The sequence below is a fragment of the Mauremys reevesii genome, linkage group 16, assembly GCF_016161935.1.
Source record: "Mauremys reevesii isolate NIE-2019 linkage group 16, ASM1616193v1, whole genome shotgun sequence".
Classification (NCBI taxonomy): domain Eukaryota; kingdom Metazoa; phylum Chordata; order Testudines; family Geoemydidae; genus Mauremys; species Mauremys reevesii.
The window spans coordinates 20,640,558-20,668,459 of record NC_052638.1 but is presented as its reverse complement, the minus strand read 5'-3'; the positions used below and the strand labels follow the sequence as shown (position 1 = coordinate 20,668,459).

General features: G+C 43.6%; 1 protein-coding gene across 2 annotated transcripts in view; it reads right to left on the bottom strand.

The window, feature by feature from the left end:
* Positions 1-27,694, bottom strand: part of NETO2 (neuropilin and tolloid like 2) — a 45,194-nt gene extending 17,500 nt beyond the window's left edge. The window contains exons 1-6 of one of the 2 annotated variants that reach the window (XM_039502710.1): positions 27,236-27,694; positions 10,138-10,194; positions 8,065-8,205; positions 4,308-4,556; positions 1,314-1,358; positions 1,097-1,224 (exon numbers count right to left, since the gene is read on the bottom strand). In XM_039502710.1, the coding sequence (XP_039358644.1) occupies positions 1,097-1,224; positions 1,314-1,358; positions 4,308-4,556; positions 8,065-8,205; positions 10,138-10,194; positions 27,236-27,269 (654 nt within the window). In that variant the 5' untranslated portion in view covers positions 27,270-27,694. The remainder of the gene's footprint in view (positions 1-1,096; positions 1,225-1,313; positions 1,359-4,307; positions 4,557-8,064; positions 8,206-10,137; positions 10,195-27,235) is intronic. The other variant, XM_039502711.1, reaches the window with a different exon arrangement.
* Positions 27,695-27,902: the final 208 nt, after the last annotated feature.

The window sequence follows — 27,902 nt, the reverse complement described above, 5'->3', positions numbered from 1 at the left end:
TGGGTTTGGGAAGAGAGGTAGGCTGGCTGATTTGGTTTGAATGAATTAGTAGCACTATTTCTCTCTGAAATATTGCTGCGGGTGTCTAGCCATAAGTGCCTGAAGCTCACTTACTCTGCTGGCTGAAGCAATAGCCACAAGGAAGGAAGACAGTTTTCTGAGTGAGGTGATGCAAGGAGCGTTCTGTAGGCTCAAAATGACCCTCGTGGACTGATCTAGCAGCTGTAGCTTGAGCCAAGTGTACCTGCATTTATAAGCCCTGGAAGAAAAGGTGGATCACCTCTATGCAAGAGAGACATCGACCTTGACTGAGATCAGTCAGTTGTAGGATCCAGGGTTTGAAGTCCACCATGGTGCAACGCACTTTGCCCCACTGCACAGGAGGATTAGCATTTTTATTTATATAAATCTCCTTCCATGTTTTGAGAGTGTGAAGGTAAGATTTCTTCTCTAGAGAACTGCAGCTTGGACATTCACTGGGTTCTGTCTTGCTGCCATGTTGACTTTGAGAGCTGAGGGAGGGTCACAGCCACTCCACCCTTTATGCCTTCTTATGGGAGGGCAAGGAGGCACTGGGGATGTGCCCAACCCTGACTGCCAAGGCTATTGAAAGAATCCAGTCTTGTGTGCATTAGGCACAAGTACATCTACACTGACACATACTCCAGGAAGAATCTCAGAAACACAGTTACCTGGTCAATGCATAAGATGGTAAAACTTCAGTGACACACTCATATGTAGTAATCTATATTTTGCTCACATATCAGACAACAGACATTACCCAAGACTACTCTTTGTCTGCAGCTAACTGTACTCATTAAACTTGAGGCCAAGTTGCAGGCCATTTAAACATGTGGCCCATAAAAGTATTCAAGTGCCTAAACATTATAAATTTCAGGTCAGGGAAAAATAGCATCACCAAGGACCTACAGTTAGATACTTGTTTCTAAAATAAATGTATCTTAATTTCTTCAACTGCCAAGAGCTAATTAATTTAAATAAAAGTGAGACATTTTGTAAATAATTACTAATGACCATTCCCTATTACTAATGGGCAAGAAGCCCATTATATATTGAATGATACAAATGGACTTGCCTTAGCATTTGGAGTAGCCTTAATTGTCCATATGCAGTCAATTGCTTGTCCAGGTTTTGTTTTCTCTTCTTGTTCTACTTGACTGGAACGTACTATTCCATCAGCACCTGAAAGCTCAAATTGGCAGTCTAGAAAGAACATATAACTCGCTGTCAAATGCAAGATGAGATTGATTAAAAATTTCATATACAAATAAATTGGTATTGTAATACTAGACCTGGGATGGGATTTAAAATACCTCCTAGGTAAGTGAAGTCTGGATCTGCAACAGAAGAAACCACAAATCATTGGGGCTGGCAGTTGAGTCACTTCAAGGTTTAACACAATCTAGAGACAATCTGTTTCCTAACACACCACAAAATACAAAGTGCTAGATCAGATACTGAATCAATGGGAGAGAGGTGATCCTCTTGTTACCGGATGCTTGATTCCATGATAAGTGACTGTACTTCACTATGATGGTTGAATATAGCCCACTCCCATTGAGCTATATAGTCTGGCACACATGTTCACTGTACGGAAACCTCTGCAAGTCAGAGTTTCAACCTCCTTTCTGAGTTTAAGTCAAGTACTTAAGTGACACTAAGTGTTCTGTGAGGCTTAATTTCTTTTTCCGATTTTTGTTCATTGTCACCGGTACTTAAAATATTTCAACATCTTGTGAAAATGTAAAAGAATGAGAACAAAAATATAATGGTTCTTTCACAGTCATTACAGTCCACCACAAAATTAAATATATGTGTGGCAGATTTAGAATACAAGCCCAAGCCTTGCTAGCACTAAACTAACGTGGTTTTGAGAATGACATATTGGTTAAATTGCTTTGGAACATAGCTTGGTGCACACATCCATACAACCCCTGTGGGAACATTTTAGCACATCCCACATGGTTCCCAAAGGGTTAGTGACCCATGCAATATCGGAACAGCATGAGAAACTAAATCCATAGCAGAGTGAAAACAGTTCTGTTAAAACACTTGTACTAATGTAGAATATTTTCCTACGATTCTGCAAATGAAGGGCATGTCTGGGAAAGAGGGAACATAAAGCAGTTATACCCGTGTATACAACATCTGTAATAATAGCTGACATTTATATATTGCTTTTGGTCCCAAAGGATCCTAAAGTGCTTATAACTATGTGTGTACAGTATCTAAAATACAGCCACCTGGAGCAGAGCATTCTGCACAAGGACATTGGATCAAATCCTCTCTCACCAAAAGTGCCATAGGAACTTTAATAGCCACACAGAGCAGACATATCCTCAGTTAGTTTTAAAAAATGACCTTAAAAATATTCCTCCCCACGCTATAACCTGCTCAGTGTTCAATCTGCCTCAGCAGAACAAAGAGCTGAGTCAACACTCTTAGGATTTGAAACCATAGTTCCAGAGAATCTAGGTATTTCAAAAGCTGATGCTTAGCCCATTAGGCCATTTCCTCCAGCTTTGCATGCTTGAGATTATACCCTAGTTGATACATTTAGAACCAGATTCTGTTTGCCTCTAGTCAGGGGCACACAGCTCAGGATCAAAGAGGGTGTAGGGAAGATGCATTGGCACAGGGAGATGGCAGAATCCATATTTTTGAGCTCCTTGAGTGCAAGCTGCACTAATCCTATCACTTTACATAAGTAGGGGAGGGGAGGGGACTATGGCCCACTGCACACAGATTGAGCTACTGGTCTGAGGCCTGCAGAGGGAATATATGCTACACATTTAAGGAGGCAACAAGTAGGAACATGCTTCTAGCACCTTCAGAGACAGTCTGTCTGTCTGCTTCACTACAGCTGCTGAGGCAGCCCTTCCATGCTATATCCTCCCTGCTATTCCTGCCCCCTATAAATGTTGGCTTAGAAGCCACAACATGGCTCTAGCTTTTGACTAGTACGATGCATACTGGAGAAAGCAACACAGTTTAAATGCAAGCCTTGCTATCCTCTTTTAAGCCATCCTAAATTTCTTTATAGTGTTCAGTTTCTTAAACTACGTGAGGCTGTTCTCAAGACTGGGTTAGCTTAGTGCTAGTATGGAAAGTGATTGTGGGGTAAATAAAACTCTTACCATTCTTAGAGTTGTTAGTATGGGCTCTATACAAGCTGTGAATCAGCAATTATGTTCTGTTTCCACGTTCTTACCATGATTTACAATTGCTTGTGTAGACAGGGCTACAGACTAATGCCTTCCTCAGGCATGTTGCCCTCTTTGGAAAAAAAATACATATTTACACTATTATACAGCTATGTTCTTTACAGATTAAGATGGCTCTGGAAAGGACCACAAATGGACTTAGGCATCCTTATAAATGCAAATTTTTGACCAAATATTAAGAACTCGAGTCAATATGAAAGTGTGTCAGTCCTTATTATGAAGCTCTGAAATAATCAATAGTGATTTGATGGATGCCAATTTTAATGTTTAATGAGTTACCACATATTTTCAGTAACCAGTTTTCAAACATTAGTAGTTCAGTCAACTTAGGATCTCTCTCTCTCTTTTTTTTTTTTTTTTTTTTAAGAAAGACATGAGACAGGTGTAGTCCACACCACAGACTAAAGGACTAAATCTGTCAGGTGCTGTGCAACCACTATGATGTGCTGAGCACCCTCCACCCCCAGACTGGCTATGCTGAGGATTCTTCACATATTTCTTCAGTGCTATTCTAGCACCAGTGCTACAAAGGTTGGAATGGTAGTGTAGACTGGCTGCAAACGTTTTTGACATTATGTCATGCTAACATAGAGAATATGTTGGGGAAATTGCCAGCGACTAGTTTACACTAACATTCCTACTACAGCACCCATATCACTGTGCTGGTTGTAGAACAACTGTGGGAGAATTCCCTAAAATCTTCAGCATTGACCTCTTTATTCTGAAAATTAGGGCCTGTAATTTTCCACCAGTTTAGCTTCCCCAGCTTTATCAATAGAGGAAGCTGTAGGATTGACAGTGCTCAGATGTTTTTAGCCACCATGTTATCTAACCCTGCTCACAGCTATACCAATCATGAAATACAGCTCCAAATTGCCAGTATAGACACAGCTACCGAGTTCATGGGAGTAGAGGGAACTGTGCCTCTCACAGGACTGAGCCTTAACTGTTTGCAAAATATTTTAAAATCTTGAATTTGTACCTTTATATTAGTTTGAAACTCTGTATGAGCAAAAACAACAACTAGACAACGTAAGAAGCTATTTAATAAGGCATCTTTACCTGGTATAAATGAATATTTTGCTTGAAATCCCTCTCCTTCTAGCTCCTCATCCGAAGTAAACTTTATCCACATAAACCTCCCTGTTGATCTAATTAGTGCAGGACTTTTCAGGCCACAGTAACGATCGATGAGAGGGGAAAAACCAAAAGGCCCATCTCGAACTTCAAGGTGATCAAATCGACATTCAAATGAGGGTTCTATGTAATAAGGTTCATCAAAGGTCAACTCAATTCTTTGGCGTGGAGCAGCTACAACACATTAAAAGTTTCAACAGTATAAATTAATAGATGTGTAAAACACTGACACTAGGCAGTGAAATAATGAAGCAACAAAATCCGAAAAGTGTAAAAATCAGAGGCATGTGACACTTCTCAAAAGAAGTCTAGTAAGCTTACTGCAGTAACTCTGACACCCTGTATAATTAGAATGCCTTCTGCATAATCAGGTAACCTTTGCATTTTTCAGTAGGTTGTAAGGTTTTTATTAATTTATTTTAATACAAACATCACAAAGACCTCTACCCCCCAAAAAAGCTTAAAATTACCACCTCTAACAAAATGTTTTTGCATATGTAACAGCCTTAGTATTAAATTACAAAAGTCAAGTCAGTCAGTACTTTACAACTAATTGGGAGATAACACAGACAAGGCAGGGAGGGAAAGGGGAAAAAGATGCAGGATGGGGGGGAGGGGAAAAGGAGGTCTTGACTTATGGCTGAGTTCTTGGTGTTCAATAGTCAAATGTTTCTAAAAATGAAGCCCAGATTTCTTCAAATTCACAGTTTTTCAAACTCTTCAACTACATGAGTAGAAGGTAACTCTCAACAGGCTTTTCATAACTGAGAGTTTAAATAGCACTTCCAATAGACACCAGGATGCACACACATTCATTATTCAAACATGGGTGTCTAAAGTTTGACACCCAGGAACTTGATCTAAACCCCACTGAAGTCAATGGGAGTCTCTGACTTCAGTGGACTTTCAATCAGGCCCTTCATCAGGCATGAAGTGCAAATACCCAATGTTCTTTTTTGTGGCATCCACCTACTCTGTGTATAGTTTGAAAATTCTTTGTTCTAGCAACAACGCTGTATGGAATTGGGTGACCATTTATAAAATTATTGATGCCAATATTACAAAGTTCCAATGAATCTTAAAAAATATGCTATGTAAGGTATCAGTGGAAAAGTTATTTGCTAAATATGATAATCTTGTTTATATGTATCATCTTTGTATCATGAGTTATAACTTAATATGTGATATATTTGAATCTCAAACTTGTGCTGTGTTTCTGGGTGACACCCCCAGTCAGATTGGAATCAGCAGTATCCAGCCTGCTTCATGGCTCATTGAGGGCAATCAACTGTGCAATAAGCCCATTGAAAGAAGCCAGGGGCCATGGGTGCCCACTCTGTGGGTGCTCTGGGGCTGGAGCACCCACAGGGAAAAAAAAATTGGTGGGTGCTCTACACTGACTGGCAGCCAAGCTCCCCACCCTGCCCCAACTCACCTCTGCCTCCGCCCCTGAGTGCGCTGCATCCCCACTTCTCCTCCCAGTGCTTGCTGCTGCAAAACAGCTGTTTTGCAGCATAACAAGCTGTGGGAGGGAGGGGGAGCAGCAGGAATGCAGCACACTCAGGGGAGGTGGTGGGGCTGGGGAAGGGAATTGGGGAAGAAGTCCAATGGGGGCAGGGCAGGGGGGCAGAGTTGGCACCTATGCCAGGGGCTACCCCATGAGTCAGCAGGACATGCAAGAACATGCCTGTGGACAGGGGACTCCAAGTTCTTTTCCATACCCATGTGCTGTGAGCTTGTGTTTGGGACAAAGGACGTACAAGCCACATGGCAAAGAATATAAAAATGAAGAAGATGCAGCTGCCTTTTTGACTTCAGTCCTGCTTCTCACCTCTGGAGTAACTTCTCTACGAACTGGAACTTTGAATAAAGGACTGAATGACCCATCCAAGCTTTGGACGTGTTCCAGAGGGACTTCAGAAGCCAGCCAACTCACCAATGCTGCTAAAAACCTTACATATGGACTCTGAAATCATATGCATGTATCCGATTGCTTTCATCATGATTTAACAACTCTCCTCTTTCCTTTCTTTTATAATAAACCTTTAGTTTTAGATAGTAAAGGACTGGCTAGCAGTGTGGTATTTTGGGTAAGATCTAAAGTAGTATTGACCAGCCAATGTGGCTGGCCCTTTGGAGATCTGAAGAACATTCTGTATAGTGAGTAGAGTTTTAAATAACTTTTCACTTTATTGGACCTATCTGCTGGTTGGGAGCCAGAGACTGGGATGCATTAAAGGGGGCTGTGTGATTTCCCTCCCCCCCCCCCTTAAAAAAGGCTTCTTGATAACCAGCGTGATGGATGAGGAGCACAGTGTGTGAATCTAACTACAATGTTAACCACCAATTTTGGGAGAATCTGCTCTCCTTTTTGAAGCCTGCACTGGGCATTTTCATTGAGAGCTATTTTGGGCACCTCAAGTCACACCAGGTATATACTGTACCAAATTAATCTTTCGGAGTTTGACTTGTGGACTAGAGAAGCGTGGAGCTGCTCTAACATCTACTAGCTCGCAGTGATACCTAAGGGACTATATACCATCCGGAAATTGCTGGAGGGCATTGTACTTGCCCATGCCTCCTCCACATCCTTGCACTGGGGGGCTGTAGGGAGAGAGGCAGAGGAACCAGCTCTCTGCCTGTTAGGAACTCCCTCATGCCGGGGAAATTTCCAGGTAGGAGTCTGTGGCCAGTCTCAGCACATTCCACGTGGCCTGCGCAGGGCAAAGGGATCAGAGCATGGCAGAATATCTGCCTCAAAGTATATTCAGTCATAAAGAAGACACAAAGGACCATAAATGCAGACAAGAGAAAACCCAAACACTATATAGCAAGCATACACAGATAAGACACCACTGAAACTGAAAACTCACCACAGGGTATTGTAAAGGAGACTTGCAGTAACACCTGAATACTTAGTTTCATCACTAGAGGCTTGAGGACAATCCCACTGAAGTCAGTGTGGGGGCGAGTGGGGGGCCTTTTTATGGTTTTATATGAATCCCTATGAGAGGAATCTGTTCAGTGTAGCTCAAATCCTGCAGTCCTTACTCAGCAAGCTCTCACTGCTTCAATTTTTTGAGTTAATGGGATTCCTCCCCCCGCACACATCTCACAACCTTAACAGTGAGCTCAGCCACACTGAAGCACCCTACATTTGCAAATGAACAGGCTACATGACAGTGAGATGCGTGTCTACCTGCTGATACAGGCGAGCATGAGGTCAGCTCTGAGGTTCTGTGTGACATGGAGTTGGACAAAGATGGGGATAGATACTATCTTTTTGAAGTGGTCGAGATGGCAGAATGTCCCTTCTGGAGTGCATTAGTACCGTAGATGATGTGACAGTGGTGAGGAAAGCTGAAAACTTCTTTAAACTCGTTATTTCTATGCTTTCAAGGATTTGGGTGGGACCTGATACATCCCTAACGGTCACAAAATAAGGGTTTTTTTTGTGTTAATTCATAAATGTTTAAGTATTCCAGGAACTTGTAGTTACTGTTCTGCAGCCCAAATGTGTCCCCTCCTTATTCAGCCTAACATCTGCAGAAGCGAATCAATATATTACCAATATTGCCCAAGTGACTTTACTTAATATATACAGAATAGCAGAACAGTTCCACTTCCTACACTGTCAACAGTCAGAATACAACACACCAAAGGAGAAAGAGGATGTTAGTACCTTCTAAAATGTAGATACACTCCTGGTTTGGTGGGTACAAATTAGGATAGTTTGGTGAAGCAAAATGGCCTCCATTGCTTGTCCGAACCCAGTTGTCACACTGGGTAGATGGTATGTGGTTCACTCCAATATTCTGCCCACCTTTAAAAAGAAAAGTCACACTTCCGTATACTACAACGAGAGAATTTAACAACAAAAATCATCCCCTTGGAACAGTATATCTTAGGGCGTGGCACTGTCAGAGGGAAGAGACAGCTGGTGCTACCTGCAGACCCTCGTATCAGACTAGCCAGCTGCCCCTATTTAGCAAAGGGATTTTATTTCTGTAAAAAGCATATGATAGATTAGCAGCATGACATATCCCACCCACTATTTTGGAAATTCAGATCTGCCTAGTTACTACTGAGGAATGGTGGGGAACCTGTGATGCAAGTTAGAAGCTTCTTTTCAAGTCAGTCACTGTGGGATGCAATAGTGCTATACTCCTTTACAATGCACTGAACTGCTACAGAAAAAAAAAACCCACTCAACATTACCACTCAGTTTTCTTCCCCATTCATATGCAAGTCTGACCCATTGAAGTTCAAGGGCAAGGCTTAGCAGGACTGGACACTTGATTTCTCTGATCACATTACTGCTGTTGGCCTGATTCAGGAATGCACTCAAGCACATGCTCTTGAATTAAAGACCTTCATCTATAGCATGTGGTTCATTACAATATTTACAATGTTTAAAATAGTTATTGCTAAATATGGCAGTGTTAATAACAAACAAGAAATATTGCACTAGTTTGAGAGGCCCTAGTCTGGAACTGGGATCCGTACAGACACACAGAAAACTACGATTCCTGCCCTGAGGTTAATTGGTTTGATAAATTAAGATACCATACCAGATCACTCCCTGGAGCTATGCATACAGAGGGGGCCCTCCAGGCAGATTTCCCTGCCACCTCTCTACCATCTTAACACTATGCATATCCCTTGGCGGAGTTTAAGATCTGCAGGCTTTGAAAGGGTAGGGCAGGACAGGACAACTGGGTTTCTGCTAGATTCTCCCTCTCTCATAAGGGAAGCAACCATAATGAACATATGCAACTTTCCCTTATACACTGGAGAACTGGGCTTTTGAGAGGGATTCCATGGTGAAAGGACTTTCTAGCAGCCTCTAGTGCAGGGGTAGGCAACCTATGGCACGCATGCCAAAGGCAGCACGCAAGCTGATTTTCAGTGGCACTCACACTACCCGGGTCCTGGCCACCGGTCTGGGGGGTGGGGGAGGGCGAACTCTGTATTTTAATTTAATTTTAAATAAAGCTTCTTAAACATTTTAAAAACCTTATTTACATACAACAGTTTAGTTATATATTATAGACTTAGAGAAAGAGACCTAAAAATGTTAAAATGTATTACTGGCACACAAAACCTTAAATTAGAGTGACTAAATGAAGACTCGGCACAGCACTTCTGAAAGGTTGCCGAGCCCTGCTCTAGTGGATCCCTCCAAAATACACAAGAATCTTGGGAGAATTCTGGAGCCTGAGGGTTGGGACCCTTAGTCTCTTCTGCAGAAGAAGTCAAAAGAAATTCTGCAAGTGTCAAATCAAGGAATTCTCTCTCTCCTATGCAGGTTATTCCAATCTAAGGGAGAAACTGGCTTGTAAAGCCATTTGCTTTGTCCCCATCCCCAAATGGGGACTGTCTCCTAACATTCTGAGGGAAATGCAGACCTATTAAAAAATTGGAAAGGCTTGCTGATATACACAGAAAATGGAAGGCTCTCTACTGTTTTGTTCTACCTATAAAGGACTGAACTGATCTGGATATGAAAAAGATAGTTATTTGCAGTTAACTATTTTTTATTTGCAATAAGAATTGTATTTATTTGGCAAAATGAAATGCAGTAAAGAAAAATATATATAAAAACAGAAGTAAATCTTACAAAGTACTATTAGTGCAAGTTAAATATCCTAACAAGAAAGCATTTCTGATTTCCCATATCTACCCAGCTTACTTTATTTAAAAATTACAAGAAAACCTTAAGTTTCTTTTAAAGAAAATCTTGTCAATACTGTACCTTGTGTCTTCTGTGCCACAGCAATCCCTTCCACTACAAGTATTGTTATTAACAACACTGGTGAGAAACAGAACAGGTAAGACATCAATAATGGAAACAGAACCCAGAGGTCTTTTTCTGCAGCCCTTACTCAGGCAACACCCAAATGAATCCAAATCACCAGTCAAAATACACATACCGGTATATTAAAAGCAAATCAGTTATTTTAATTCCTAGGAAAAACTTACTGCTTGTGAAAACTGCTGGATTTACAGTCCTGAAGATAGAGGACTTTAATCTACTTTTTGACCCAAAGAAGCTACTCAACATTCAGGCCCTAGGTATGTTCCAGATAGAAGTAGAAATTGAAACATCTGGTATTTTCTTTGATAAAATCTTATTTACAAGGAATGTAAAAAAATTCTGCTCCTCCAAATGCAGGAGAAATCAAGAACAAAAGAAGCAGTTTCTTAGTTCACAAACCCCAAGCCTCTGTTGCCAACATCAGACCCAAAGTGCTGCTAGCTTTCCAGGATCACTGGGCTGCTTGGCCTTCTTGCCTCTCTGTTGTGGTCTGTTCTCAGTTTGTGTGTTTTCTCAAACCCTCCCCTTCCACACCCCCGCTATTCACAACGCCCCATGCATATGGGCGAGTTTCTGGGCAGACTCTAAGGGCATGTCTACATTGCAAAGAAAAACCTGTAGCACCAACTCTCAGAGCACAGCTTAATTGACCTGGGCTTTGCTGTTTTTAGCCCCACAGCCACGTAGATGTTCCCACTCAGGTTGGCGCCTGGGCTCAGACACCCCTCACCCTCAGTGAATTTCAGAGCCCAGGCTTCAGCCTGAGTGGGAATGTCTACATTGCTATTTTTAGCCCTGCAGCTCATGAGCCCAAGTCAATTGACCCTGGCTCCAAGATTCAGTGCTGCAGTTTTTCTTTGGCATGTACACATAGCCTAACAGGCCTTTTTTCAGGTGTGGCCCCTACCTGTCTTAAATTAAGTGCTCATTTGCTCATTCACAGTTTGAACAAGGTTGTACCCAGCTCATAACAATAGTAACAGTAGTTTAGGCTTCTCCATATGGCTTTGCCAATGCATCTCATTACGAAGCTAGAGAACCACCTTTAGGAGCGAAAGGGTAGCTTAGTTTCTATGTTCATTCAAACCTCACTTCTTGCTGAGACTTCCAGTACGGGTATCAGTTGTGGTGGCAGACTGACGAGTCCTTTAGGAATTGGACAAAGCCTATCAAATTCGATGTGCTGCCAAATCATACATCCTGATTGCTTTACAGAATTGTACTTTTACAAGGAATTATTGTAACTCGCAGCAGTGCCTCTGATACACATAAACCTGTTTAATATGCCCACATACATGTCTCTCTCTAGTCACTGCAGTACTACTGCATTGCTGGTACTAATAGCACTGGTCCTTGAACAGGTCTTTATGGGAGCAGCAATCACCTCTGGAGAAGTGCTCTACCAACTTCTTTTTGAAAATGGGAACAGTATATATGTTTTAATGTACAAGAGATACTTAACTCCTTGTGTCAGCGCTGTGTGTGCTCACCAGGAGTGCTTGTGTCAATGAACAGTGCAGTGCATGGATACGTATCTAAGCATGCAATTCAGCACCATTCGCCACACTATCCTTTGGGAAGTTTTGGCAATGCCTGGTGGGGCGGAAACGAGTCACACGGGTGACCTGGAGCAAGAGGTCAGTTTCCCAGCATGCAACTTTCACCATCCCAAAATATCATTTATCCCCCCATGATCTTTTCCCCTTTTTTAAAAATCCCAAACACCTGTGACACCATTCTTGCTGTCCGCCATCTATGATGGAAGTGTAGAGCCTGCACAACTCTCCATTAATGTCACAAGCATTGCAAGCACAAGATGCCTGATCCTGTAGTATTTGCAGAGCTGCAAGAACAGAATTGGGGGGGAACATACAATTTCATGGAAGAGAAATGGCTGTGGAACATAGGGAGAACCAATTCAAAGTTGTTGGTGTTTCCAGAGCAACAGCAGGTGGTAGAGTGCTGCTTCTGGGCCCAAGAAGCAAGCATTGACTGGTGGGATTGCATCATAATACAGGCTTTGGACAATGAGCAGTGGCTGCAGAACTTTCTGATGTGTAAAGCCGCACTTCTGGATGCATGTGCCAAGCTCACTCCGGCCCTCCTGCATAAGGACACCAGAATGAGAGCGGTACCGACCGTGGAGAAGCGACTGAAAATCCCACTGTTGAAACTCGCAACACCAGACTGCTACCTGTCAGTGGGAAATCGTTTTGGAGTTGGAAAATACACATGGGGGTCAGTGTCATGCAAGTGTGCAGGGCCAGAATTTGTCTCCTGATGCTGAGAATCTCAATCCTATGTAACGTGCAGGACAGTGTGGATGGGTTTGCAGCAGTGGAGTTCCTGAATTGCAACAGGGCAACAGATGGCACTCATATCCTTATTTTGGCACCACACCACCTTGCCACAGAGTGCCATCAACAGGAAGGGCTCCTTTTCTATGGTTATGGAAGTGTTGGTGGATCACCAGGGATGCTTCACCAGCATCAATATTGGTCGGTATGGGATGGTGCATGATGCTCACATGTTTAAGAGCACAGGACTGTTCAGAAAGCTACCAAGCAGGGACTCGCTTTCCCAACCAATGGATTACCCTTGGCAATGTTGAAATGTTAATAGCAAACCTGGGGGAGCCAGCCTACCCCTTAGGGCCCTGGCTCACAAAGCAGTACACCAGCCACCCTGACAGCACCAAGTACAGATTTAACTACTGGCTCAGCAAGTGCAGAACAACAGTTGAATGCACTTTCAGTGGACTGAAGAAATGCTTGCGTTGTTTACGATTGAATCTCAGTAAAAAAACATCCCAATGGTTCTAGCTGCCTGCTGTGTCTTGCATAATATCTGTTAAGCAAAGGGGAAAAGTGGCACCTGGGTGGAGGTAGAGTGGCTGTCTGCTGAGTTTGAGCAGCCAGATACAAGGGCTACTAGCAGAGCTATATTTGGTTGGGGAGGCTTTGAAAGAGCCCTTTAACAGTGAGTTACAATAATTCATTGTGGTGTATTGTGCTCTACCTGTCCCTGCGGTTTGATGACTTGTTAGGAATAGTGTGATTCGTGGTGCGTATCTATGAATACAGCAGTATCAAGGCACCTATTAATTTTTATGGTGTACATTTATGATTGTATTTGTTACTGATTGTACGAGTTGTGTCACACTCTACAATAATTAGTCAGAGGGTGCTTTCAGTACTGCTAGGAATTGTGCAGCGTATGTTGGGAATGAATAAAGATTAAATTATTTTCCAAACAGTAGAATTTTATTGAGTAACAAAAACACTGCAAAAATATTCTGTGCAAGTTAAAAGCAAATAAATTAAAAAAAACTTAAATGTATGGAACAGAGCTAAAGAAGGTGAAGGAACATTCATGTCCATTTTAGATATGCGCACACAGATCTGAGAGAGCCATGGTTGTGGTATGTGAAGTCAGTATAGTCACAACAAAAAGTAAAAGTTAAGATTTAGAACTTCATTCCCGTGGTCCCTAAAGTTTTAAATAAGACATGCTTCTTGACACTTCTACTACAGTAGGGCAACGGTACTGAACATTATCGCCTGTGGAAAATGGTGCCAGAGATTTTAGCCGATATCTTACTCGAGGGTGACAAAGACACAGAGAGCACAGCTGCTACTGGCTTCCAGAAGGCACTTGGGTCCATACGCTGCTAGCCTGTTTACTGCAATGTTGCCCGCCAAACTTATCACCAAATGGCATGGGAAAGCATCCCACTGCAGAGAGAGAATAAGGTAGCCATCCTTAGAAGCCTACGGGAAAGGATTGCAGAGTACCTCCATGAAAGTTTCATCGAGATCTCTCAGGAGGATTCAAGAGACGTCCCTGTGTACATAAACAGCTCTGCATGGCTCTCCCCTCTAACTGTACAGGGGATTGAGAAGCAGATAAAAACCTCTTCTAGTATGAGTAAATTAATGAAAAGTCAATAGCTGTGTCCTGTTAAATTGGGGGTGCCATCAGCATCATTGTAACGGGAAATACGTTTACATACTTACCTGCATCAGGCTGACCCATGGCTCAGTTGCTGGGACTGACTGGACTTCGGTGGAGTCTCAAACAGCTCCTGGCTTGCAGCATACTTGGACCCCCGTTTCATGCCCCCCATCTTTGTGCTCACTGTTCACAGCAGGGGCCTGTGACTCAGGTTCCTCAGCGGTATCCACACGCTGAACATGGCATGCAGAGCTTTGTAAAAAGTGGCAAATCAGCAGCTTGGCACCATACCTACTTGGTGTCCCCGGCCTTCTGATATGCCTGCCACAGTTCCTTCACTTCCATGCGTTGCATCCTTCCCCTGTATCCCCTATGCGATTTGCTCGTAGATGTCCACATTTCTGTGGCTGGCCCATAGCCATGCCGGCACAGCCTCTTCTCCTCACAGGCCCAGGAGATCTAATATTACTCCAGACCAGAGCATGTCTGGAGCAGGTAGCTGGCATGGTCAGTTAGGCAGTTCTGCACAACAGTGGAGGGCTTCTAAGATGTGCTTTCCAAGCTTGGCAATCCAGAAAAGGCATTTCAAAAATCCACAGGGTTTTAAAAAGGGGGAGTGAAGGGCTTCCAGTAACCATGACCCCTCAGCAGTGGAGTTCACAATTGTGACCAGAGCAGTCAGAGTCAAGCACTGTGGGACAGCTGCCGGAGGACCGTTAGGGTCAACGCAGAGTCTACCCTTGTGCTGCATCAACCTCAGTACATCAACCATGGCTCAATGCCACTTGAAGAGGTGGTGTTACTGTATCACTGTAATGGGGCACTTACATCAGTGGGAAACAAATTTAAGCACAGATGTGCACAACTAGGTTGACACAAAGCAGCTTATGTCCAACTACCTTTGTAGCACAGACCAGGCCTCAGTCCTAACCCTGTGTAGTAGCTCAACCAGCCAAGGCATAATCTTGCCATTGCAGAACAGTGAACTGCATTTACTCCGAAGTCTGTCATCTTTCATGAGGCTCTCCCTGCCACCTTCCTGTCAGCATACCAGCAGATCAGTGGCTCCCACTGAATCAGCCTTTTCCCCCTTTGTGAACCCCCTCCCCCACTGGCAGCCGTGTAGAAAACAGTTACAAGCTTTGAGCTCTTAGACACGTAATCTGTCCCCAAGCCTGATTATAGGTTCTGACTTTATTCAGGGTTACATGCATCTCTGCTCTCCATCTCCTTTCACTTCCCATAATAACTTACATATACAGGTATCTGCCTTTCCTCACAGACAACAGTTTTCTCCCCTGCTGGGCTAGATCATTACTGTGTAGCCTTTTGTGTCCCACTTGATTTATGAATCTTTCAAACGAGGGTAACATTCCTAGAGGCATCTCTGCCTCCCCTGGATTAGTTCAGACAACAGGACAGACTCGTCCATAGCCTTCAAATCCCCATGTGTACAGTGATACCATATTTTCATTAATACTAATCTATAACAAATATAATTTCCCAACAGACGGTATCCCATCTGTTACAGATGGTAACAGCCCTTGATCACAACTCATCTGCCTTGGACTTGGAAGAGGCATTATAGGGAAGAAAGAGTCTAGAGCCCATTACTGGTCCCCAGAGCCAAGTTTTTCCAGTAGTTAATTATTAAAAAAAAAAAATTAAACACACAAAAAAAAGCTATATTTTTGACATCTTAGTTTTCAGAGTCTAAGTTGTCGATTTAATGATGATATTTACTATCTCTTGTACAGGACAAACTCCGTTCTATTTTCATATTGCTTGGGTCTTTTTTTGATATCTTTTTAAACTGTGAAACTCAAGGACATGTAAATGCTCTACAGAGAGACTAATGATAATGCAGATGTTTGTTCCAGACATATATCTGAACTCTAATCTGTTAGAATTTTTCTCCACAAAGCAGCTTGATAGCTGCTATACAATTATCTTGATTTTGATATGTTCTCTCCTATATCGTCTTTAGGGACAGGAATGCTAAACTGAACTTGGCTTGTATCTCTGTATTAAGTGTAGTTCCACACTTCCATGTTGATAATATATCCATGTTGTGCTACTGAATTTATGGTCTTTTCTAAAAGATGCAGCATGTCTGAGCTGCTGCTGGGTAAGGATTCAGCAATCTCAGACAAATCAATATACCCCCATTTTTATAGCTTTGTACTGCTTCCTACAATGCAAAAATTGGACAGAGTTTTTTCAAACAGAATGAATCACAATTAGAAAAATATAGACTTTTCATAATGTAATTCAGTATTTCAGACAGCCAGTTTCTCTCTTTTTAGGTACAGATATCTACTATGGCTGTCACTTTTATTATATGCCTTTCCCCCAGCCTTTAAAAAAGAATCAGTAGGTGTCAATGTTTATTTCAGTGGTACTTGCTCAGTGCCTCACTTGCATTCTGAATGAAGACAAAACCAGGCTCTGTATTTCAGTGCCCCTATCCAGCGATTTCCCTTCTTTAAAGGGTGCTGTTACAGAAACAAACCTCCTGGGGGATTTAAAAAAATCTGATTGGTTTTCACTAGAGCTCATGCTGATTCTATAAATAGGTGACAGCTCTGTGTGCATGTGCGTGTAAGAGAACAGGGCGCACATCCTGCAGAACAGCATGAATAAGTAGCAGATAAGTAGGCAATTACAGCAGAAGAGTGGGTTAGACCAGTTGTTTTCAAACTTTTTGAGCCGAGCCCTCTCTGAGTTACAATTTTTGGTTGTGTCCCATGCCCCTCCCCGAAACCATTCCATTCATTCCTTATCCCTCCCTCTCTCCTTTCTTTCTTTACTTTCTTCCTCTTTACCCCTATTCTTTTCATCTCTTGCTATCGGATTCTCAGTCCCTGCAGACATTTACAAGGCATCTTTTTCTGTTCCTCCTGCCTCTGGTAATAATATGATACAGGAGAAAGAGCCTCAGAGATGGGAACATAGCAGCAGCTGTGAAGACCCAGTTCTCTAGGGCAGCAGTTCTCAACTGGAGATCCGTGAGCTGGTTTCAGGGAGTCTGTGAAGCAGGGTCAGTGTTAGACTGGCTGGGGCCCATGGCAGAAGCCACTAGCACCGCCCCCCCAACCTGTAGGACAGAAGCTCCAAGGCCCCCTCCCCCCACTGTGCCCTGGAGTTTTTAATAGCATGTTGGAGGGGCTTCAAACAACAAAAAAAAACACATTGAGAACCCATTTTATGGTAGGGCTACCACAGAGGTGGAGAAGCTATGAAGAGTAGCTGTCCGGCTGGAAGTGGGGTGAGTCAATGAGTGCACAAGATTTGAAAGAACAAAATAATCCAGGACCTATTTCAACCCTCCATGGTTTGCAATGTCACCTCCAGGAAGCCATATTTTGTGCACAGTTGTGTTTTTCTGATAACATAGGAATCATATGTTCCAAAGCCTCACCACCTTCTGACAGTCTTGTCAGACCTCAAATGCTAATCAAGACTGTGCCAATCAGTACATGGATGGGGGCGGGGGGGGGATTTCCACTAGAGAAAATCCAAGATGCTGCTGGAAGGGGCATTGGTGAGGTAGGTGGTGCTGAACTAGTCTCCCAGTATGGCATTTAGGGCTCAGACAGAGCCACCATTTGGAGAAGATCTAAAGAGGTCCTGACTGCTTGCATTAAAGGTCCCATGGCATCTTCCAAAAAGGGAGTTAGATGCCAATTTATCAAAGATAACGGGATTAAGTCATTACATTGTATCTGACTAAAGTGCCCTGCTTTTATAATACGACATATTATTATTCTTTGTGTCCTTTTTTAACCTATTACATAGAGTTGCTGTGCACCAGAAAGAGCTGCATTTGAGTGTGAGTGCAAAATGAATGTGTTATAGCACATAATCCCAAATTCCACCCTGATGCGCACTGTGCAAGGGAGTAACTGTCTACCAATACTGGGTGTATGGGGCTAGTGCATATGATTAGTCTTGCACTACACCAATTCAAGACACATTGTACAGATCAAGGATTTTTATTTATTTATTAAAAGAGGGTCAAGGTTGGTTGTGGGAGACCTATTAGAAGAAATGGAGGGGATGGGAGGTAGCTGCTTTGGGGCATGCTCCCCTGATTACTGACTAAAGGTTTGTAGGGGTAAGATCAGGAAAGTTAATGCTACTTTGAAACAGCATCAGTTCTGTTCCATGATGTGTAATACCCAAACGAGGCTACTAGGGAACCAATGGCAGTATCGCTGCTGAGCCAGCCACACTTCCAGTGGGGAAGAGATGACTGCAATGGCACTTCCATTGTGCATGGATCTGGCATTTGCTGCAAATCTCAGTTCCCTGGTTGTGAAAGGCCATATTGCCTGCTCATTCTACAGCAGGAGTCACACCATTAACAAAGTAACAGATTGCACACACACACAAAAAAAGTTTGAGCTTTTGTTTTGTTTTCCTAGCATCACTACTTGTTCTTTTTTCTCTCCCCCCGACTTTGCATAGAATAATTTAGCCACCATAGCTTTGGGATTCTTCAGCAGAGAAGGCATTATGATATACATTTTTATTCATTATTACTACTCTTTTTTTTTTTTAAAACAGGCCTGTGTTGTATTATCAAAACATTCATCTGAAACAATTTAACAAATGCATTGTTGGAGGGTGAGGGGGAAATGGTTTCTTTGCTGAATCATTTTAGAGAATGTATAAGATGAAAAATAAAATACTCGTTTCTTTACTGAAGTACAGAGAGTTCAAGTCACATTTTTATTTTTAACTATACAAAGAGGCCAGATGCTTGTAAGTAACTCAGTTTTGCTCTAAAATAGATTGCAAGGACAAACTGAGTACCTGAGTACTGTGCTTAAAGAGATACGAGTGCATTGGGCACTTGATTTGACATATGCCTGTACCTATCTGGCAAGAAATATCCTCCTGATTCTACAGGCACAGTTCCGCACTCCCATCTGCTGCATGGCATATCTCACCTCTCCTCTTTCTGTGTGCTCTGGGGATCTGCACATACAGAGCTAGCAAAAAGCAGAGATGAGAATCTGCCATGTGGCTCTAAGATCAGAATCTTACATCAATGATGTCAATAGGGGAGCTGCACATGCAGAGAAATCTGAATATCAATCTTGAGAGCAGCCATGCAGACCTGAGAAACAGTATGGAAAAATTAAAGAAACACTTGGTCACTTAAAGAACATTATACATATATAGTGGTAGTCAGGATCCTAGGGAGAAGAGTGATGCAGACACTGCCTACTTAAGGGTTCACTGTTTTATCTCCATGCTAGACCTTCTGTGCCAGGAAGTACCAGATATTCATATAGCCCAGACATAATAATTGGTGACACACAGGTCATAGAGAGCCTTGCCAGGAGATCTGCTACTCTCTGACAGATACAGAGGGGAAAAAAATAGCACATGCTTGATCCTAATGGAAACCACTTCTCCCCCTTTGGGAGCAAGTCCTTTTGCATATACATAAATCTAGCTAATTTGTTCTGTGAAACTAACATTAATCCTAGCATGCTGTAACTGCTAAGAGGGCTACCATAGCGCACACATCCATTGATTTGTCTATCTAGGTCTAACATTAATTTTAGCTATTAATGTAGTGGGGACATTTTCTGTACTCTCTTCTCCTTCCCTCCTCTCTTCTCCTCCTCATAGTAGCTTCTAGAAGCCCTAACCACCATCCATCCCATGGTGCTATGCACTGCGCCGATACCCAGTAAAACAGTCCCTACCCTGGAGAGCATACAGTCTAAATAGAAAAAAATGGAAGGTAAACAGACACACTGTGGAGTTTGATGAACACATATCCTAAACGGGGTCATCTCTTTTCCCTTCAGAAAGTTGGTCTGCACACAAATGGCCTGCTTCAGGCTGTGTCTAGCTCATGAAATGGACAAGAGGTAACATCTGGGTCAGTAAGAATTCCCACTCCATTGCTGTTTATTACAGGCATTCAGCAATACTTGTTAATGGATCAAAGGAATGTTGAACCACCACTGTTGTTGTTTAATCCGGCTCTCAAAATCGACTGGTTATCAGTTCTACCGCCTCAAGATTACATTGATTCTTGTGGTTTACATAATGTGCAGTTTCTCTGTTTTCTTGTGGTCTCACAGAGTATTGCAGGCTGTTGAATGAGTAAGTGTCAAGAGCTAGTGGCTAGAGTTTACCCCATGAGTAAGTAGCTCTAGTGGTTTATATTGGGTTTCTTTGGTGCACAGCTCAATATGGCAGAGGAATGACAGAATATGGTAGCAGTTGAGCAGGTGTGAACCAGGGGAAGATAAGTCTTTGCTAGTTTGTCAGTCACCTCTGCCTAGAGCGGGGTGGGCAAAGTACAGCCCGCAGGCTGGATTCGGCCCATCTAACATTTCTGTCTGGCCCACCAGGCTCTTCGGCTGCCCCCTTGCGATCTCCAGGCCACTAAAAGTCCCATGGCACAGCGGGGTGCTCAGGCAGGCTGCCTGCCTGGCCTGGCTCCATGCCGCTCCCGGAAGTGGCTGGCTGCTGCTGCTGCTGGCAAGTCTCTGCATGCCCCTGGTGGGGGGGGGGGAGGGGGAGGCAGCTCTGTGCACTGCCCCCACCCCCAGCACCCTCCTCACAGCTCCCATTGGCCAGAGCTGCGGGGACGGTGCTTGCAAGGGCTGGCAGTGCAGAGACCCCTACTGCCCCTCTCCCACCCCCCCAAGGGGTGTGCAGAGACACGCCAGCAGCAGCCGCTTCCGGGAGAGGCGTGGGGCCACAGCACGCAGGCAGCCTGCTTGAGCCCTGTTGTGTTGCCGGCCAGGAACCGCCTGTGGTAAGTGCCTCCAGGCCAGAGCCTGAACCTCGCACCCCTTCCTGCACCCCAATCCTCTGCCCGGAGCCCCCTCCTGCACCAAACTCCCTCCCAGATGCCGCATCCCTTCATTAATATAGCAGCAATGTGTGGCCCATGACAACTTACCAAAATTCGTGGAGTGCCCCCCCCCCGTGAAAGTTACTGCCCACCCCTAGCCTGGAGCATGCTAATCGAGTTGTAAAACTTCTTTAAAAAAATGTTATTTTGCACTACAAAAGCTGTATATCAAAACTGAGCTTCATCAGCTTGGAAAGTGACTAACACCTCTCCAAAATGCCAGCTTTGACAAGAATAAGGTGTGCCAGTGAGATGTTTGAATGCATTCAGAGTTTTGTACACTCATGTTGCAGTTACCTGTCACTCCAGCTGTTTCCAGGACAATTCCTCAGAAGACTGCTATAGAGGCAAGTGGGAGCTCACTGAAAGCAAGTTAACTGGTTTCAGGGAGTAATACAGTTCTCCCAACCTCCTTTACTCAAAACCAGTGGCAGATCAAGCTGTGCCCGAATGGATAGGCTAATCCACATTTCTAATGGCCACCTTCAGTTTTCCTGAAGAGGGCCAGTAAAATTTCTTACTCCCTCCTCCCCCAGAAATACACAAGCAACTGTAGAGTGCCTTGTTATTTCAATCAATCCAGGTCCTGTTTACCCTTGACACATCCCTGGGTACATCTACAAGCATTATCCTCTGTTGGAAGGAGAAAAACATTCAGCTTCCAAACATGGGCTTTCCTTTGTGAAGGCATTTTTGTTCATTGTTCCTTCAAGCTGCCTGTGGCAGTGGGCTGCTGGGAAGGCTGCATGTACATAATGTGCTGGCAAGGAGCCCCCAGAAAGTTACTTGTTAAATGTCTGTCATCAAATTAAAGGGATGTTGGGGTGGTTTCCTTGATGTTGACAGAGTTTACCTGCTCTCTGGCTATTGCTAGAAAGGACTTATTCCTGGGATTCCTAAAAATACTTCTGAAGAACATGTGTTTGATTTAAAGCAGGAATAGAACAGATTGAACCAAATGACATGTATTTAAAAACTAACAGTGGCTTGGAGGAAGACATCTTTCTGTTCCCTTCTATTTGTATCCTCAGACTTTTTCTTTACTATCAATTTAGTCAGTATATTTTTCAGGAGGGGAAATACCCCCAACACATTTCCAGCTAAGTCCACATGAATACATTTGTTTGGCAAGTGCTGTTGCCCCACACTTTGTTTGAGAACTTGAGTGTGTCTAAATGGAAAAACTAATGATTTTTCCCTGTCCCTAACTCCTGCTCTCCATGAGCAGACACTGGTCCTGGTTTTTATCATAGACAAAGGAGAGAATTTTTGTGATGGGCACTTATTAAAACATTGGTAACCCCTCTCTGCCACATATCAGAGCAGGGACACTTAATACAGGGTCTGTCCTGTAAGAACCAGGAAATGGAGTGGAGCATATAACTCGTCAAATAAATGGGGAAAAACCTTCCCAAAAATATAGTTGCTTTTTTTGTTTAAATTTTCATTTTTAATTTTATTTATTTTATCAGTTCCAATTAAGCTAGTCTTCAGATCTTAGGATATGAATAGTTGCTGGTAATACATTGAGACAGGCCACTTACATGATATTCTATCTAATTCTGCAGATGCTTAGAGAAGAGCAAATTGGTGGGACGTTACACTCCTCCATGCAGAGCAGCAGGACGCTTATTTAGAAGGCTCCTATCCCCATAGTATTTAGGGCACCATATATAAAAAGGAGCATATTTTGTCCCAAGATGACACATGCAATTCAGGGTATGGTTATTTCCTTAAGTTAGATTATTCTGTAAATAAGATTTTGCAATTTCAGGAACAATTATACAGTTTTCAGTAGTAACTACTCCCAGAAAAGCACTCTATCTTCCACTGCACTGAGCCATGCAATTGTGATAGGTGAATATCAGACAGATGGAATGAGAAGCTGCATTTTTTAATCCTTCTGTAAAGTCTCTCTCCATAAAATAAATTGGGGGGAAAATAGAAAATCATGGCTTTTTCATTAGTTAAGTGATAAGTTTGATTACATATTTTGAAATCTCCCTTAGCATCAATACTAGATCATTCTCTGTTCTCACTACAATTGTGGGGGCATGGATCAGCATTCACATCGCACTCCCAGTCAGTTCCCACCTGGGCCAGGTTGGAAGCTAATAATCCCAACAGTGGACCAAATTCAGTTATGAATCCTGGTCACGTGCCACCTGAGGCATGTTGTAGTCTTCTTAGCATATGCACAAGTGTGGAACCGAGAAATGTTCTCAACAGTTTTGCCATAAGATTTTTTTAAAGTGCCTGTGCAGTCTTAGGGAAATTAGTAAATTAAACAAACCTTTGATTAAGTTAAACTACTTTAAGAGAGAGCAGTACCGTTCATATGCTTTTAAACTTGTAAATGCATTAACAAGAGTGCAAAATGATTACCACCAAGCACATGCAGGCACAAATAAAGCTGCTTTTGCGGCCCAATCCTGTAATTCATTCACATGTGAAACCTCCTGCTGAACTCAAAGGGAGCTGCTTGGTCCTCAGCATTTTTAAGCGTTGCTGCTGAGATCATATGTAATTCCCATTTTGTAAGTTAAAAATAAAGTTTTTGTAGCTTCTTAACTGCCCTCATTCTGAAATTTCCTTCATTTAACTTCATTGGGCCCTTGTAGTTCTTACTGTGGTTTATAATTGGACAAATAACAGCTTCTCTATTTTTAAAATATTTTCTCTACTTAACTTCAACATTATTGGCTCATTGTAGCACTTTTTGAATCTGAAAACGGCAAGGTGGGATTACCAGCCTTAAAGTGGAATAAAGCATTAATCTCTGGTTATGAATAATTAGGTAGTAAAATTATGCCATATTCCAAATGATGGGCTGGGGAGAATGGCAACATTAATCACACTTATGCGATTTCAAGGTCCATGCTCTTGCAACCTGCCAGAGATGGAAGTTAAATACTGTGCATCTCTGGAAATCTGGGAATGCTGACTTTCAAAGGGCACAAATGTTTACTTCTAGTTCTGCTGTTTGAGAAATACCAGACCTGAAAAATCCCACTGATCCCTCTGGCTAGCACTGTTTTTTCCCCACACTATTCCAGGATTTAAATTTAGCAAGTATAATTATCAATTCCTAATTTTATATCAGCATTTATGTTTTGGGTTTTTTTTTTATTTGAGGATTTTGTTTGCAGGGAGTGCGTGTATGTGTGATGGGGAGAGATGCATGGGCTGGACAAGAGAACAAAACCACCCTTTATCTGCTACATTTCAGGGAAAATAAGATGATGCACTAACACTAAAGATAGATACATTTAGTTACAGGTTCTAAAGGATGAAGGAATCATGACCTTAATTATAAAGAGGCCTGCGTCTCCCTCCTGAGAAATTCAAAAGAGTTGTAATATGCTATTTTAGAGTTTCCTACACTTGACCAGCTATGTTCCACGTACCGCACGTCAATCAAAATGGCTAGGGCAGCGCATTTGAAGATCTCATTGAGATATGGGGAGGGGAAAGCATGTCACTTTCTCAGGCTAGTGAAGTATATAGGTTCTCAGATAAAAATCCCATTGGGAATTGGAGTCTGGTTGCTCACACAGAAGTAATGTGCATCACTAAGAAAACAGGTCAGCATTGGCTGGGCTTCACTTCAGCAAAGCCTGCAGTGGTCAAAACCTTAGCACTGTCCTACTCCACCATTTCTTTCAATAAATATTGGCTATCACTTGGTGGAGCAAGATGGGAGCAAATTAAAACCAGCTACCCCAATATTCATAAGAATAATCTTCAAATCTTTTACTCAGTATTGTGCGTAAGTATTGTGCATTAAAATCAGATTTGGGGGTTGATTTAAGTCACAGTCTGCATTACTGATAGTGAAGGAAGTCCATACAGTAGCTCTGAGCAATCAGAAGATAAAAACTGAATGATGGCCCTGATTCTCCCCTCAAATTTGCAACCCAAAATACGTTTCTGATGGCTGACAGCAAAATGCTTGTGCATTTCACAATGCCAAGAACAGAAGAGCAAAATGTTCTGAAATGTTAGAGAGAATGATTTGCCACAGCAATACATTAAGATCTGATGGAAAATACTAGTAATTAATATATGTTCAAAGCAGGACTCCCCCTCAATTTCAACAGGAAGGTCTCTTGAAACAAACAAACAAATGGCAGAATAGCCCAGGACTCTCTCCAATTCAAGTAACTATCTTTCAAGCTTCTAAAATCCCTTACAACATGCAACTTAAAATATTAAAGATTAATTTGAAAAGTGCTCATAATAGTTCACTTTTAAAATTAAAACTATGTGCCTGTTTATAGGAACCTCATTTTTAGATATAATAATCTGGCTATAGAAAGCTTTCTTTTGGATAGGACAGAAGACAGCACATGATGTCAAGTAATCAGAGGCTATTTCTGGAGTCAGGGGTGAATGGTGTATTTAGAATTAAGAGCTCACTAACATTTCAACTCTTTATGCAGTTTATATATTTTAACTGAGCATATTCAAGTCACAGACACCAAATAAAAACTCACAAAAGAACCTGAAAAAGGTCTTAAGAAAATCTATAAACACTACAGAGTCTCCAGTAGATTGTGTTAAGAAGATTGTAGACATACAGACATTTCTAAGGAGACAGTTTACACTCACACGTACACAGTAAGCACACCTACTCTACACATGCAGGATTAATTGCACTTGGGGAGTATAATTCAAGAAGTGTTTATGCCAACTGTATTTTATGAATATAGCTGTCTTTCAGAGAGAATTTAAAAAAAAAGTCAGATTTTAGATTGAACACACCTTACCCGCCTTTGCTGTCTAGCAATAGCAGAAGAATGTTAATGTAATCATTAAAGAAAATACATTATTGCAAATATCATGTTTCGTACTTAATGTAAATATTTATCTAGATGTAGAGGGAAATAAGTGAGAAATAATTTAAATTTAGTTTGCCAAAACAACTCTGTAGTGTAAGAAAATGGACTGCATATGATATGGACTCATTTTGGGTTTAAAATAGACTTCTTTGCAACTTTCATATCCTAGATCATCACTACACAAGAAATACTGCTTTCCACCTGCGGTATCTGCCTTTGTGTTTTATCCTGTTTCAAGCAAGCAAACATTCCTAAACAGTATTTCCTAACAGAATGTTCTATCATTTAAACAAAGAATCAAAGGCTCCCTGATGGTTTAAATCAGCTATTGCTACAAAAGATAGAGAATGCTGCAAATTATCTGAGAGGCAAAGTTAACTGTCAGGTCTGGCTTCATATAAAATAAACCTTCCTCCCCACTGTTGAGGTATAGAAGTCATGCTATCAGACAATGAGATGCTCAGATAAGGAGCCTAATCCTAAACCTTTACCTCTGAACATGGAGAAGTAAAACTGAAGAGAAAGCCAAAACAAAGGTGGATCAGGAGGCAGACAGGACTGGGTGGTCTGTGACACACTCTATTGATTGTGTGTTATTTTGCTAGAACGAGATCTTGCTCTGCCTAAGAATGATAAATACCTGACCAGAGCCATGCAGTGTGTTGGAGTGTTAGCAGAGCAGCAAGAGTAGTTTAGTGGGAAAAGGAGGAATATGGAGTTCTTGATTTTCCTCGGAGCCATACTGTGCATTTCAGTAGTCACTGTTACCATAACTCTCCCTCTGGTCACCCCCACACCCACCAGAATACAGGCAGCCAGCAGGCATCTGGCAGGGCTTCTGGATGTGTCCAGAGATGGTCCCTTGCCTCCCATTCCCCATCCTGTTATCATATAACCACATATTCAGAAGTGGTCACTCCTTTGGGGCATCCGCAGGGCCCGATTTTCAGAGCTGACGACAACCCATAACTGCCCTCAGATTCAGCCAGAACTGCAGGCACTCAGCACCCTGAAAAGCCAAGCGCTGGTGTTTCCCTCCGGCCCCAGGCCGGGCACCCACCAGCAGCAACAGCCACTGGGCTGGGGGCGCCCTGAGCGCTCAGCTCTCCGCCCACCTAGGCTCAGGACGAAGCCTCTGCCCAGCCAGGTCCCCCACTCGGCGAGCAGACAGCGGGGCAGGGGAGAACCAAACGCCCGGGCACAGCCGGCCAGACCCGACCCTCCTCCCCAAGGGGCGAGGAGCGCTGGAGCGTGCGCAGCCCCCGGGCCCGGGGAGAGGGCGCGGCAGCCCCGGGAGCTGGCGCAGGTGCCGCCGCCCGTCCCCACGCGCTTCCCGCCGCGGGGCTCCTACCTTCCAGCACCGAGCAGAGTTTGTCCAGGGCCATGTTCCCTCCCGCGCGGAGCGGCCCCGGAGCGGCCCGTCCCTGCGGCTCCTGGCCCAGGACCGAGCGCCGGGGCGGCAGCGAGTCAGAGGCGAGGCATAGCCACGTCCGCGCAGAGCCGGGGGCGCCCGAGCGCCGCGCAGCGCCGGCCCCCGCGCCCGCTGCCGTCCGGCGGGGGAAGCTGCTCGTGCGGCTGGGCGGGTTCAGGTCTCCCCCCGGGCCATGCCCGGTGCCCCGGGCTCAGGGGAGCCGCCCCGCCAGGAGCGAGCTCAGCCAAACCCCTCCGCGCCTGGAGCCTTCGCTCGCGCCGCGCTCAGTCCCATCTAGCGGGGGGCGTGCCGCGCCCGTGGCACAGGGGGCCGGCCGGGGCGCGCTGCTCCCCCGGGGTCGGCCGGTTGGCAGCCCGCCCGCAGCAGCTCGGCGGCTCCCAGCTCGGCTGCCGCTCACTGAAGCTCATTTAAGAAGGGGGGGCGGGTTTGTCGGAATGAGCCGCTTGTACGCATGTGCCCACCCCCCCGCAGCCTCGCCAGCGGGGCCGCTCCCTTCGGAGCCCGCCCGGGCAGGGGGCGCCCCACACAGGGCAGAGCTGGGAAGAAGGCAGCGGGTGCGAGGGGAGACTCCCTGCCGGCCCGTCCC